The sequence below is a fragment of the Myotis daubentonii genome, chromosome 2 (assembly GCF_963259705.1).
Source record: "Myotis daubentonii chromosome 2, mMyoDau2.1, whole genome shotgun sequence".
In the NCBI taxonomy this organism is placed as follows: Eukaryota; Metazoa; Chordata; class Mammalia; order Chiroptera; family Vespertilionidae; genus Myotis; species Myotis daubentonii.
Window position 1 is genome coordinate 71303240 of NC_081841.1, and position 16048 is coordinate 71319287.

General features: G+C 40.1%; 1 protein-coding gene across 2 annotated transcripts in view; it reads left to right on the plus strand.

Moving 5' to 3' along the window:
- Window positions 1–752: 752 nt before the first annotated feature.
- Window positions 753–16048, plus strand: part of TBC1D15 (TBC1 domain family member 15) — a 71842-nt gene continuing 56546 nt past the window's right edge. Inside the window, exon 1 of one of the 2 annotated variants that reach the window (XM_059683652.1) lies at window positions 753–873. In XM_059683652.1, coding sequence (XP_059539635.1) covers window positions 844–873 — 30 coding nt within the window. In that variant the 5' untranslated portion in view covers window positions 753–843. Of the gene's footprint in view, window positions 874–1255; window positions 1463–16048 lie in introns of those variants that run through there. The other variant, XM_059683650.1, reaches the window with a different exon arrangement.

The following is a 16048-nucleotide window of genomic DNA, read 5'->3' on the forward strand; positions in this document are numbered from 1 at the left end:
TGGACTCTAGAACAGTGAGGGTGTGGTATGTTATTGAAGTTCTTTTTAAAAAAAATAGATTTTATTGACCTTTTTACAGAGAGGAAGGGAGAGGGATAGAGAGCCAGAAACATCGATCAGCTGCCTCCTGCATAGTCCCCACTGGGGATGTGCCCGCAACCCAGGTACATGCCCTTGACCGGAATCGAGCCTGGACCCTTCAGCCCGCAGGCCAACGCTCTATCCACTGAGCCAAACCGGTCAGGGCTGTTACTGAAGTTCTTAGCAAAACACCTGCTCAATGTCAAGTGTGAGCGGCAGTGACCAAACTGAAAATCGGACACTTCACATACCGAGGGGAAAGGCACTGTGTGTGCCTCAGATAGAGGGCTAGGATTCCTTTAATCTTCACACAGCTCTGTCATCTCAGTGTTACAGAAGAGAAACTGAGGCTGAAGCGGAAGGAGGAAGTTGCTTGCCTCTAGCCACAAAGCCAGGTCTATGTTCTCTATGTTCGCTGGCTCCCAAAGTGGTGTTCTCTCCGAACTGAATTGGCAGGCGATTGGCGGCGTCTCACTCCTCCGCAAACCCCGAGGCAAAACCTGGTCCACTCCGCTTCCCTCTCAGAAAAATACCCAGGCACATGCGCAGTGTGCACCAGAGACTCCACCCTAGCTGCCTCCGCGCCCTACTCACCGCGCATGCGTCAGACGGCTCCTCCCGCCCCGCCCCTTCACGCCGCGCCGTTCCGTCTACTTCCCGCCCCTTTCCCTCACGGAAATCAGCCCAGTTTTGCCGGATGTTGTTGTGAGGCCGAGAGACACGTGGGGCGCTGCTACGTCATCACAGGCCCGCGCAGGAAACATGGCGGTGGCGGGCGTAGTGAGCGGGAAGGTAAGTAACGGCCACGGGAAACGCCTCGCCCTTTTCTGTAACGGGGGATGCCTTGGCTGCTTGGAGGCCGGCGGGAGAGGGAGGCGGGGGCTTGTCTGCACCAGGAGCAGCCCGTGGCGGGTGTGGGAGAAGAGGACTTGGCGGTGTCAGCTGTTTTCTCGAGAATGCCGGCTCAGTCGGTGAATGAGACGCCTGGTTCCCGCTCCGAGGCCAGCTAGGCCTCGGCACTGCGGCGGTCTGTTCCGCCCCGGGGCGTGGGGCCTGCTCTTTGTATTACTTTCGCGTAGGGACAGGAGGTTGCCTAGTTCCTTTATTTTTTCTGGCTCCCTTTTTTAGTTCTGTGTGTTTGCTCCGTGTTTAGTTCTCCTGCGGCTTCCTCTCTTGGAGGCCTTAATCGCGTGTGCCCCTGCCTTCCTCTGCTTCACTCTCGGCGAAGGCCCTTAGAGAGGAGCCAGAAACAGGTGCCGCGCAGCCGTCGCGCACAGAAGAAGAGAGTGTAGTAGATCCATTTTACCCGACTGCGGAGATGGTCGGTGCTTGTGAGCGAAAGGGCGTGCTTCCGTCCCACGCTCGCCTGCGAAGTTGTTGGGTAAGGTTTTTGTTCCCTGGACGTCTCCTTGCTGCTGTCACTCCGGAAGTATCTTTGGTGCTTTCCTAAGGGGGCGGTCAGTGATCCCCGCCTCGTTCGTTAGGAAGGAGGATTGGGTGCAGAGATTCATTTTTTCGTGCCCGTTGACGCTGCGAAAGCACGCCCGGCTTCTTCAAGTGAGCTTGTTGTTTAGGGCTGTCACGACATAGCCCTGGCGGCGTTTCCCGCTGCGCGAGTATTTTGTAAGCTGTTGGGTCTGGTGATGACTCATCCCACCCTAAGGACTATTTACTTGTAGACAGCTTCCTCTGTTCTTCGAGTTTCACTCATTTCCCCTATGCTGTGCCCTCCCCACCCCATTTTGAATGATTTGGCAGCATGTGTGGTTTGGTGTATGGATTACTAGACTACGTGGCGGAATAGTAATCTGTGGTCGTGGTTTTACTGATAATCGGAAATGTGACCTTGCCGAATTGAGCAAGCATGACTTCTCTGACCTTCATATTGTTTATCTCTAAAGTGGAGGTGATGTCAATCATTTTTTGTGTTGGAGTCGTTAGGATTACCTGAAATAACAAAAGCATTAAAAATGACATATTCTGCATACTGGCTTTTTAAATGATAATCATCAATTTGGGATTATTCACGCTCTTTGGTTGTCTTGTCATTGTCAGTTTTTGTCTTCAGGGTGGGTGCTGATCTACTTGACTCACTACATTACAGAATGGGGCAAAAGTAGTTTTATAGTTGTTCATTTGGAAAATAATACAATTAATAAGTAAAAATACAAGAATAAGCTGTTTCACTTATTCTTCACAACTGTAAAGCCCTGTATATGAAGGTTATTCCATTTGATTTTCCCTCTGGACTGATTCAATCTAAGACTTTTCAAGAGGGAGAATTTCCTCTTTCAGGTGTGGATTGATTTTGAACCCTTGAGATGATGAAACAGCTGTGAAATGTAAGACCATTTTTCACCCTGCCTCCCAGGCTATTCACAAATATAAACTTAATATAGTTATGTAAAATAAACTAGAAGGAAAATGGCAAAAGGAAAGTAAATAAAGGTTGGGAAGGTAGATGAAACTGAAGTATGACTATTAATTAATCGAACTGCCTCCCTAGCCACTCATCTTTCCTAATCTGACTTCTTAAAATTAGTCTTTTATTTCATAATTCTATCACCTCATTTGTTCTCATTACATATTCACACCCATTCCCATCACTTCTATAAACTATATTTTCATGCCAAAAGCTGCCCCTCTTCCAAATAATACTATCATGATCCACAAAATTCACTTATTCTCTCAGTTTAGATTTAGTTTCATGGCAGCATCATTCACCTGGGTGCATGTAAAACAAACTTGGAGATGTCCATTTCTATAACAATGTTTAATCAACCAAGTCCTAGCCACTTAACCGTAATGATGTTTCTTAAATTTGCTGCATCCTTTTCATTCTCAGTGTTTAGTTCATTCAGGCCTTTCGTTTGCCTGTAGTTATGAGTTCTTAGCTAATTTTTTTCTCTCCTTGTCTGCAGTCTCTTTGCCTACAGTCACCTCTCCACACCACCACGAGTTATTTTTCTAATGCACAAATCTAATACAATCTTGCTTTAAGAAACAAAATATCTTTTTTTTGTTTTGTTACTGTCACCATTAAAATAGTACTCAAGGCATAAAAACCCACATTACCTTTCTGGAAAGGGGAGTTGGGGGAAAAATATCCCATATAATAAAAGTCTAATATGCAAATTGTCCCCTCCACCAGGAGTTCAACCAAGAGTTAGACCAGGAGGCGGGGCTGGCCAGCCAACCGCCTGTGGCCCCTCCCCCCAACCGGCCCCTTCCCCAGTTGCCCCGATTGGGACAGGTCAGCCAGACCCCACCCATGCAGGAATTTATGCACTGGGCCTCTAGTATATACATATACATGACAGTGTGTGTCTCTATTTACCTCCTCCAACCATCCCTCCCTATAAAAGTGTTCAGCTAAGCCCTGTCTATTTTAGAAACCTAGGCAGGGGATGTTAACCAGTGTTCACAAGAATCACATGTGGTACCTTCAAAAAATACAGATGCTGCCCAGCTGGTGTGGCTCAGTGGTTGAGTATCAATCAACCTGTGAACCAAGAGGTCACTGGTTTGATTCCTGTTCAGGGCACAAGCCCCCAGGTCGTGGGCTTGATCTCCAGTAGGGGGCATGCAGGAGGCAGCCTATTGATGTTTCTCTCTTCCTAAAATCAATAAAAACATATTTAAAAAAGTACAGATACTGGGCCACAACCCCACTCTACTGAAATAGAATCTCTCAGTGTTGAGCTCTAGGGTGTAGAGTAACTTTTCTAATGAGTATAGTACTTTGCTTGCTTTGAACTTTGAATGTAGGAAGTGATGGATGCAGGAAGTTAATCTGTGTCATATGGAGAAGCAGTGTAAGATAACAGGTAAGAGCTTGACTTTAGAGCCAAGCTAGTTTCAAAAACTGTTTTCACACTTACTAGTGACTTCAGTCAAATTACTTAACATCTGTGCTTCAGTCTCCTCACCTGTAATATGGGGATGACAATAGTACCTACTTTATGGGGTTGTTAGCATTAATAAGAAGATATACTAGACAGCCTGGCACATAGTAAATGCTGTGCAGTTGTTATTTATCATCTTAATTTCCCTGCAAGTCATTGGTTAGATATGGTGGAATTTTAAAGATTAAGAATATGGTTTTAGTATGTCTGAATTTCATTCTATTTCTAATATATTTTTATTGATTTCAGAGAGGAATGAAGAGGGAGGGGGAGAGAGAAAGAGCAAAAAAAATCAATGATGAGAGAGAATCATTGATTGACTGGCTGCTTTCTGCATGCCCTCCACTGGGGACTGAGCCCGTAACCCAGGCATATGCCCTTGATCAGAATTGAACCCAGACACTTCAGTCCCTGTATTGCCCCTTAGTATGCTGTTGGTTTTTGTTGATGGGTAGTTCAGTAGCTCAGTGAATACAGGGTACTAGTTTGATGTTTTCAGTTCTCAGATGATTTGACTAAATTCAAGGGTAGGTTTTTTTTTTTTTTTTTTGGCATCTTGAGTGTATGGATTGTTTTATATATTGTTTTTCTTAGCTGAGCTTTTGAAAGTGGGTTTGAGTTTGATAATAAACTCTGACTTTTGGAGTTCAGCTATTCTTTGTTGCTATGTATGTGCAGAGCCATATATTTTCTGTTAACCAAATGGAAGGAGTGACATCCTGTTAATAATGAGGGAAGATATGGGGACAAGTCTGTAAAGGCCATTCTGCTTCTGTTCTTACAGGTGAACAGAGTTGAATTAGTGGAATGAGTTGAATTTACAGAGAAGGTAGGAGAAAGGAGATAGCTTAAAATAGATTTTGTCCTTAAGCCCAATGCCTTTGATGGTTACAGTTTACTTTCATTTTTAAACAAATATTTATTAAGCACCTAATTTGTTCCAGTCACTATATTAGGCATTGGGGATACATCAAATAGCCCCTTACCTTGGAGCTTATACACTTCAGTTCTTCAGAAGTAACACATTAGCTAAAAACCACCCATTTAACATGTCTAAATAAGAAATGTAATATGATTTTAAAGTCCTTGAAGTTGCTGTGTTTTTAGTGAATATTTGTATTCTGAAGGCCTGTAGACTAAATATGTGTTTTTAGTGAATATTTGTATTCTGAAGGCCTGTAGACTAAATATTTGTATTGTGAATTTTTGTAATCTGAAGACCTGTAGACATCTTGAGGGCAGGGCCTGCAGTATTTCACTTGCATCTAGCATAGATTCTGGCACATAGGTAGTCAGTGAAGAGGAACCTACAAGAAGGTAGAGAAAATGAGGGAGAACTAGAGTGAGAGATGGGCTCACTAATGATAGCACTCTTGTCTTGAAGTTAAAAAGTCCTATATTTTTATACCCTTACATTTCACTCTAGTCTGTGTTTTTTCTGTGGTTGTATTAGAATTTGTTTCTATTGAAAATAACTTGAAACAAATGGGAAATCAATAGTTATTTTTTCTTAAAATTTGTTTTGGTGGCATTCTGAGTAAGAATTTATTTTGTAGCTTAAATTTGGCCCCTTCAAATTTCTTTTAGATATGGTTATAGTGTGTGAAACCCTTGTGCTTAAAAAAGATAAAGGATATTCTTGGTACTTAGATTTTCCCAGAGACTATTTCTTTTCCTAGAATAGATCTTGTAACATGGTAGTACCTTGCTGGTATAGGATACAATATGAGTATGACTTTTTTTTGGTGGGGGAGGGACATTCTTTAGTTTAACAAATATTTGAGTACCTCTGTGTGTTGAGTTCTTTGGATACAAGAATGGCTAAACACAGATTCTCATTCTTGACACAGTACAGTGGTTTGCAATTTTAACAAGTTACTTCAATATATGAATTAATAAAAAACATGGCTTTTTGACAAAGAGTTCAAATGTCAAGGCTTTCCTTTGAATGGACATAGCTGCTGGGACTAAATGCAAAATTGTAATGTAACCTTTTCATTTTCACTTTTTTGTGGAAGGAAATTCTTATGAAATCTATTAACAAATCTCGTATTGTGCAATACTATCTATCTATATATAACATCCTAATGTGCAAATAGACCGAACAGCAGAACAACTGAACAACCGGTTGCTATGACGTGCACTGACCACCAGGGGGCGCATGTTGGACTATGGCATGTGTTGGCAGCAGGTGGCAGAGTGCAGAACATGGTGGGCGTCGGCTGCAGCAGGATGGTGGAGCAGGTGAGCAGGGCGCCAGACCAAGGCGGGCACCAGTCGCTGTCATTGGGGCAAGCCTCTGGTGGTTACTGAAAATTCTTTGCTCCCGTGTGCCGCGGTCCTGCCAGGTGCTCGCACCTGCTGCTGGCCCCACTTGCACCTACTACTGGCTCCAGAGCTGCCACTTGCACCCGCTGCTGGTCCTGATTGCTTGGTGTCATCAGCGGGTGTGAACGAGGCCGGAGCCATCAGTACGTGGAGCAGCGGTGGTTATGGGAGTGGGGCTGCGGTGGGAAGGGCCAGGTGGGGGTGTGGAAGATGGGCTGAGACCCACCCCTGTGCTCACCACAGCCTTGTGGCCCACAGTTCTTTTCAAGGTGCACGAATTCATGCACTGGGCCCCTAGTAATGTATGTAGTTGTTGGTATAATATAAGTTATTCGCTTAGTGCTTGTTATAGCTCTCCAGACTGCTAAATTATTTCTGCCCTCCTGTTTGATATTGTTTGGCACACTAATGTCCTTAAAAAGCAATACTAGTTCTGCACCCTGCCCTTCATTGAGAATTGTACCATCCTCAATATCTCAGTACCTTTTTATCTTCACTCAGAATTTCTGTGGCTTGTTACCTTTAAAATCATCCTATGTTCTACATTTCTTCAGTTCCACAGTCATTACTGATTAACATGTCCTAAAGAACACTCATCATTTACTTCTGTATACCCTACTTATCTCAGTGAGTAAACTCATCTACTCAGTTTTGTCCTTGACTCTTTTCCCCTTCACCTCCCACATCTGATCAGTCATGTAGTCCTAACATTTTACCTTTTTAAATAACTTTCTAGGTCATCTGCCTTTCCTCATCCCCACTGCTGCTGCCTTAGTTCAAGCCACCATGAGTCTCTCCCACCCTGGATTACTGCAGCTGTTTATTTTTGGTTTTGCAGCCAGAGTATTAGAAAAAGGCAAGTCTGACTGACTATGGCAGGGGTGGGCAAACTTTTTGACTCGAGGGCCACAATGCGTTCTTAAACTGGACCGGAGGGCCGGAACAAAAACATGGATGGAGTGTTTGTGTGAACTAATATAAATCCAAAGTAAACATCATTACATAAAAGGGTACGGTCTTTTTTTTTTAGTTTTATTTATTTCAAATGGGCCGAATCCGGCCCGCTGGCCGTAGTTTGCCCACGGCTGGACTATGGCATTCCCAAGAGTCTAATGACTCTTTAGTGGCAAAGATTATCTTCTGGATAAATTACAAACTCCCTAATTCTTGAGAATGGCTTATAAAACCCTTTATGATCTGATCTCTACTCTTGTCTCTCAACACTAGCTTCTACTATCTGATCTGGGTTATAGCCATGCTCTGAATTTCTGCTCTTTGTATAGACTATATGTCTTATTCTAGTTAAAGTTGCCATTCTTCAGGTCTCAGCTTATGTCACTCTGGTTAAGTCTTCCTTATTTCTCATCCTGCCTGAGCCTCGTAAGTCTAGGTTATTTGTCATTTATTTATTAGCTTATTTATACTTCTCTTATATGCTGTGATAACTAGTTTTCTTGTCCTAATCTCTAATTAGATTGTAAGTGCTATGAAGGCAATGACTGAATCTTATTTATACTTTCGAAGCTTACTTTATGCCGGGCATATTGTAAGTATACGCGAAATATCAAAGAAATAACTGAAATTGACATTCTGCTATGACCATAGAGTTACTGGTTTATATGACATTACCAGTTTAGTCAGACACTTTTTTCAGTGTGTGTGTGTTTTCCACCAACACCTTTTATTTCCTAGCAATTAGTTGGATCTCAGTAAATTTGAGTGTATGAATGAAGAAACTTCTAAATCAGATTAAGTGGAATGGGGGTTGTTGGAAGAGTTTGGAGAGGCTATTGCTTGTGCTCTTTTGCAGGATTTAGTAAAAGTTATTTGCAGAAACAAATTGTAAAAGGGTGTTCTAGGTACACTGAACACAGTGCACACCGAAAAGGCACAAGGCTTTGAGGGAAGAGGTGAGTTCAGAGTGGGCCCAGGCTGGAAGTTTGTATATATTGGGTGGGGAATGTCAGGTAAGACGTATAGGGTTTCAATTTGCATTTCCCTAATAACTAATGATGTTTAGCATCTTTTCATGTGATTTCTATATGCCGTTCCTATATCTTGGGTAGAGTATCTGATCTATTGCCCATTTTATTTTAAACTGTTGTTTATTTGCTTGTTAATGATTTTTGAGAGTTCTTTTTATGTTTTGGATACAAGCCCTTTATTAGATACTAGTGGCCCAGTGCACACATTCATGCACATTGAAAGGAAATTAATTAGAAGAAATATTTTAATATCACTATTCACCATTTCTCTATAATAGAAGTGTCAACCAAATTCATAATCGACAATGACAGATTGACGTGTGCGATTGGCGCCAGCAAGAGCTTTATATGTATTGCGCATGCACGAGTCAACTTAGCCTTTTATATATATAGAATAAACTCACTTAATTAGACCTACTTTCTGATTTAGCTAAACTTTTTCCAGCCCAGTGAAGCACCCCAACTTCTCTTTCAGGTAATTGTCAGCAACACAGCAGTAAATATCAACACGAAACAGATTATTATTGTAGATCACGCAGGGAGAACAAAGGGTAAAATGTTTAACTGCAGCAGTGTTTGACTATATTCTGCGCAGTGAGAAAACCTGAAGTCATTTTTAAGGTCCACCATTTCTTCTTTTCAGTCAGGTCAAGTTTCTAAACTTTCTGAATCTCCGTTTTCTGCCTAGTGAAAAGAAAATAGGATTCTACCGAGTCTCCTATCTACCTATTCCAGGACTTCTGTGAGAATCAAATGAGAGAGGCACTTGAAAACATTTCACAAACATTTGGTTAAAGTGTAAAATATTTCCACCTGGCTATAAAGCAGCGGTTCTCAGCCTGTGGGTTGCGACCCCTTTGGGGGTCGAACGACCCTTTCACAGGGGTCACCTACGACCATTGGAAAACACATATATAATTACATATTGTTTTTGTGATTAATCACTATGCTTTAATTATGTTCAATTTGTAACAATGAAAATACATCCTACATATCAGGTATTTACATGTGGACACAAGATGGCCAGGAGGGGAGGGCAGTTGTGGGTGATCAGGCCAGCAGGGGAGGGCAATAAGGGGTGACTGGGCTGGCAGAGGAAGGCAGTTGGGAGTGACCGGCCTGCAGGGGAGGGTAGTTAGGGTGGACAAGGCCTGCAGGGGAGGGCAGTTAGGGGCAATCGGGCCAGCAGGTGAGCGGTTAGGCATCAATCAGGCTGGCAGGGGAGCTGTTAGGGGGTGATTAGGCTGGCAGGCAGCAGTGGTTAGGGGCAGTCAGGCAGGCAGGCAGGCAGGTGAGCGGTTGGGAGCTAGCAGTCCTGAATTGTGAGAGGGATCCCAGATTGGAGATGGTGCAGCCTGGGCTGAGGGACAACTCCCCCTCCCCATGCACAAATTTTGTGTACTGAGCCTCTAGTATTAACATAGCCATTCTAGCTTTTCTTTTTCAATACTCCATGTTTATTTTGTATATTGGTTTATTAGTTATAACTTACTTTAATGATTGCTTTAGGACTTGAGAGTATACATCTTTAACTTACCACATTTATCTTCATGTGTTATACTACTTCACATGAAGTATAAGAATCTAGAACAATCTATTCCATTTCTTTTCTCTTGGCTTTCATGCTTTTTGTCGTTTTACTTCTGTATGTGTTACAAATCCTACCAAACAAACATATATTTAATCTATGCTTTTTAAACAAAGAGATTCGGTTAACAAGAAATATATTTATACACAGTTACCATTTTGGGTGGCTTTCATTTCTATATGTAGATCCAGATTTCGTTCTAGTTTAATTTACTCTGACGGAAAGATTTGACGTTTTTATAGTGTCGGTCTGATGTTGATGAATTGTTTTAGCTTTTCTATGTCTAAAAAAAAATCTTTATTTTACCTTTTTTTTTTTTGAAAGGTATTTTCTCTGGGTATAGAATTGTAGGTTAACAGTAGTATTCTTTCAGTTACTTTAAAGAAGTTGCTCCAAGGAAGTGGAGGGAACTTTAGAAGGTTTTGGATATGTTTATGGCTTGATGGTGATGGTTCATAGGTATATACTTATCTCCATACTTAGTCAAGTTGTATACATTAAATATGTATAGCTTCTTATGCCTATCATACCTGAATAAAGTGGTTTAAAAAATGATGTTGTGCCATTGTCTTTTAATCTCCATTGTTTCTAAAAAGAAATCTGCCAAGTCATTATACTTAATGGTTTTTCCTCAGACAGATTTGAAGGTTTTCTTTGTATTACTGATTTTGAACAGTTTGATTAGGATGTGCCTTTATATAGTTTTTTGTGTGGTTCTTTTCTTAAAAAATTAAATCCTTATTGTTAAAAGTATTACATATGTCTCCCTTTTCCCCCATCGATCCCTTCTAGTGCACCCCTACCCCCCACCCTGATTCTTGCTGTTTAAATTTGTGGATTTATAGTCTTCATCAAATTTTGAAACATTTCTGCAGTTGTCTTTTTTTTTAAAGGAATTTTTTGATTCTCCCCTCCATAATCTCCTTGAGGTACTTCAGTTATCTGTGTACTAGATCACTTGAAGTTTTCCTGCAGCTGATTGATGGTCTGTTCACCTTTTCTCAGTTTTTCCCCTTCTTTATGTTTTGTATAGTTTAATTGCTGTAAGTTCAAATTCAGTATTCTTCTGCAATGTCTAATCTACCATTATTCCACTCAAGTGTATTTTCATTTGAGACATTGTATTTTTCATCTCTAGAAGATTAGTTGGGTCTTTGTAATATTTTTGATGAGCTCTAACTTTTCTCTAGTGTCTTGAATATGTGAGATTCAGTTATAATGTTTTAATATCTGTATTAATCCTATTATTTGTGTCTTTTGAATCTTATTTTATTGGTTGATTTTCTTCCTTATCTCATTGAGGGTCATGTTTCTCTGTTAGCATACTTAGTAAATTTTTTTTTTTTTTTTTTTTTTTTACACCAGATGTCAGATACTGTGAATTTAATGTGGGTGCTAGATATCTTTGTATTCCTATAAAATATTCTTGAGTTTTATCCTGGGAGGCACTTAAGTTATCTGGAAACAATTCGGTGCTTTTGGGTCTTGCTTTTAAACATACTAGATGGTATCATCATAGTATTTAATGTGGAACTAATTTGCCATAGTGCTGAGGAAAGACTATTCTGAGTGCTCTCCTAGTGCCCTGTGAATTATGAGGTTTCCCACTCTGGTGGAAACAGCTCTGTATGAGCCTGTAGATTATTCTTCTAATAATTTCAGGTGGCTTTTCCTTTTTGCTTAGGTTGTTTACTGACACACATGCACTTGCTGAACACTCAGTGATCTCTACAGACCCTCCTCAGTTCTCTCTCTGAGCACTTCTCTCTTTTCTGATATTGTCCTGTGAATTCTGTCTTGTCTTCCCCCAGTTCCCAGCTCTGTTTCTTCAACACAGGGAGACTTTTTCATAAGGTTCCCGGTACTTTAATACTTTTTAGATATTTTCCAAGCTGGATTACTTAGGAAATTCAGCTTTTTCTTAAATGAAAAATAGAGTAGGCAGCACTTGACTAACATATATGGAAAAGAAAGTTGCATAATGTGCCTCAGTTAGATGAAGTGTTGCATTTTATTCTTTAGGGTTCACTTCATTAAGCTTCCAGAATCTCTTTGGTATTAATGGTATTTTTTTAAAAAAATTATTGTTTAAAGTATTACATATGTCTCCTTTTTCCCCCATTGACCTCTCCCCGGCCAACCACCCCTCTCCCACCTCCCCACACACACATGTCCTCACCCCACTAGTGTCTGTGTCCATTGGTTATGCTTATACTAGTATGCATGCATATAAGTCCTTTGGTTGATCTCTCACCCCACCCCCCTCCCCTGTCTTCTCTCTGAAGTTTGACGGTCTGTTCGTGCTTCTCTATATGTGGATCTATTTATGTTCATCAGTTTATATTATTTATTATATTCCACAAATGAGTAAGATCATGTGATATTTATCTTTCTCCGACTGGCTTATTTCGCTTAGCATAATGCTCTCCGTGTTTATCCATGCTGTTGCGAATAGTAAGAGTTCTTTTTTCAGCAGCGTAGTATTCCATTCTGTAGATGTACAGTGTTAATAGTATTGCAGAACCTTAGATTCTGTTGTTAATGATACCAAACTTTTCTTGGCAAGAGAGTGCCCCTTTTTCTATGAGAACTATTTTGCTTATTGTAATACCTGAGTGTATTAGACTTAGGTGAAAATATGCTGAAGTGTAATTTTTGGAAATGTCTCTGAAAAAGGTTTGAGATTTTAAGGGATTACTTTTTCATAACTTTTTCTTACATCCATTTTGTGGCTCCAGATATAACTATCCTGTCTTATGAATTCATAAACGTAAATCTGGAAAGGTTACAATTTATGCTTTTGGAATTTCCTTTTTTCACTTTTTTGATTAAAATTATTTTTAATTACTAAAGCAGTATCTAATTTTTAACTTTGAAATGTTAAAATAAATTAGAGGCATTAACATAAAAAGTCACAGTTACATGTTCAACCTTTCCCTATCCCATTCTCTCATCCAGAAGTAACCTCTGTTAACACCTTAAAGTGTGTTTTCCCGTAACTTGAAAACACGTTATGTATTTTACAGAGGTATACAAAAACGTTTAAAAATGTAAATGTTATTATACTATATATAATTGACATTTTTTCTATGTATGTATACTTATCCATTTAATCGTCTTCATTCTTTCTTAACTTCTGAATAGCATTCCCCATAGAATAAATATCCCAGGGTATAGTTGGTAATTTCCCTCATTCTGGACATTCAGAATCATACCTTCCCTTAACATCTCTTTTCATGCCTCCCTTCTTCGATATTACAAATAATAAACAATACTATTGTGAATAATCTTATGCATATCTTTGTGCATGTGTATGAGTAAATCTGTATGCATTAAAATTTTTCATCTCTGACCCTAGCTGGTTTTTTTCTGTGGTTAGAGCATTGGCCTGAGGACTGAAGGGTCTTGGGTTCAGTTGTGGTCAAGGGCATGTACCTGGGTTGCAGGCTCCATCCCTCCCCATTGGTGCATACCAGAGGCAACCAATCCATGTGTTTCTCACATCGATTTTTCCCTGTCTCTACCTCTCCCTTCCACTCTCTAAAAATCAATGGAAAAAATATCCTTGAGTGAGGATTAACAACAACATCAAAAATTTTTTTCTATCTCTGTATGAACAATAGAATTGTCTCCCAGCATACTTCACAATTTTTGCCTTCTGCTTAATGCTAGTCTGTTGCTTAATGACTATTTTATTGAAGGTCATCTTCAGATTTTGAGCTCAGAACTCTGTGTGGTATTGACTACCAGAAGTTCTTTTCTGACATAAGTCCATATCAGAAGTGACTTCCATAACTCAGGAGAGGCAGTAAAATAATGTGGGTGCTTTATAGTTTAGTGACTGAGATCAGTTTTCTGGTGTCACACTGTCTGGGTTTCAATTTCCACATTACTCCGTAACCATCCATTACTATTTGTCATCTCCCTTAGGCAAGTTATTTAACCTCTCTGTCAGTTTTCTCATTTACACAAATGGGCTCCTCATCCTCATGATGTAGTAGGATGTAGTTATAGCACCTGTTGTCTAGGATTATTGTAAAGGTTAAGCTCTAACTCCTTTAAGAAGTTCCTGGTGCCTGAATCTTTCATAAAATGTTAGCTAAAAACAGAAGAATACATGCCAATTTATATTCATCAACCAATTGGTGATGGGCTCTGGTGGTGCTTGTCCTGTTTTTTTTTTTTTAAATTAAATTTTTATTGTTCAGATTATTATAGCTGTTCCTCTTTTTCCCCTCATAGCTCCCTTACACCTGGTTCCCACCCCACCCTCTGCCCTTACCCCCCCTCCCCCCCACTGTCCTCATTCATAGGTGTACGATTTTTGTCCAGGCTCTTCCTGCACCCCCCACATGCCTTTTCCCCCTGAGAATAGTCAGTCCACTCCCTTTCTATACCCCTGATTCTATTATATTCACCAGTTTATTCTGTTCATCAGATTATTTATTCACTTGATTTTTAGATTCATTTGTTGATAGATGTGTATTTGTTGTTCATAATTTGTATCTTTACCTTGTTCTTCTTCCTCTTCTTAAAGGATACCTTTCAGCATTTCATATAATACTGGTTTGGTGGTGATGAACTCCTTTAGCTTTTCCGTATCTGTGAAGCTCTTTATCTGACCTTCAATTCTGAATGATAGCTTTGCTGGGTAAAGTAATCTTGGTTGTAGGTTCTTGCTATTCATCAGTTTGAATATTTCTTGCCACTCCCTTCTGGCCTGCATAGTTTCTGTTGAGAAATCAGCTGACAGTCGTATGAGTACTCCCTTGTAGGTAACTGACTGTTTTTCTCTTGCTGCCTTTAAGATTCTCTCTTTGTCTTTTGCTCTTGGCATTTTAATTATGATGTGTCTTGGTGTAGTTCTCTTTGGATTCCTTTTGTTTGGGGTTCTCTACGCTTCCTGGACTTGTAAGTCCATTTCTTTCACCAGGTAGGGGAAGTTTTCTGTCATTATTTCTTCAAAAAGGTTTTCAATATCTTGCCCTCTCTCTCCTGGTACCCCTATAATTCTGATGTTGGTACGCTTGACGTTGTCCCAGAGGTTCCTTACACTATCTTCATATTTTTGGAATCTCTTTTCTTTTTTCTTTTTCGGTTGGGTCTTTTTTGTTTCTTTGTATTTCAAATCTTTGACTTGATTCTTGGGATCCTCTTGTCTGCTGTTGGGTCTCTGTAAATTATTCTTTATTCAGGCAGTGTATGCTTAATTTCTAGTTGGTCCTTTTTCATGTCCTCCATGGTCTCACTATACTTATTGAGGGATTCATTAAATTTATCGGTGGTTTCCATAAAATTCTTGAAAAACCTTATAAACGTGGCCTTGAACTCTATATCCAGTCGTTTGCTTTCCTCCATTTCTGCCATTTGTGACCTGTTTCTTTGTCTCCGCATTTTGGCTGCTTCCCTGTGTTGGATGAGTTCCCTATAAATTTTGGAGATTAAACCCTTATTGGATGTAACATTAGCAAATATGTTCTCCCATGCAGTGGACTCTTGTTGTTTTATTGATGGTTTCTTTTGCTGTGCAGAAGTTTTTATTTTTATGTGGTCCCATTTGTTTATTTTCTCCTTAGTTTCCTTTGTCCTAGGAGCTGTATCAGTAAAGATATTGCTGCAACATAGGTTTGATATATCGCTGCTTATGCATTCTTCTAAGATTTTTATGGTTTCCCGTCATACATTTAAGTCTTTTATCCATTTAGAGTTTGTTTTTGTGTATGGTGTAAGTTGGGATCTAGTTTCATTTTTTTGCATGTATCTGTCCAATTTTCCCAAAACCATTTATTGAAGAGACTATCTTGACTACATTGTATGCTCTTGCCTCCTTTGTCAAATATTAATTGAGTATAATGGCTTGAGTTGATTTCTGGGTTCTTTGTTCTGTTCCATTGGTCTGTATGTCTGTTCTTGTGGCAGTACCAGGCAATTTTGAGAACCGTGGCTTTGTAATATAGCTTGATATATGCTATTGTGATTCCTCCAACTTTGTTCTTCTTTCTCAGGATTGCTGTAGCTATTGAGGGTCTTTTAAACATTTTTTTAAAAAAGTTAATTTCAGAGAGGAAGGTAGAGGGAGAGATAGAAACATCACGATGAGAGAGAATCATTGATCGGCTGCCTTCTGCGTGCCTCCTACTGGGGATCAAGCCTGCAACCTG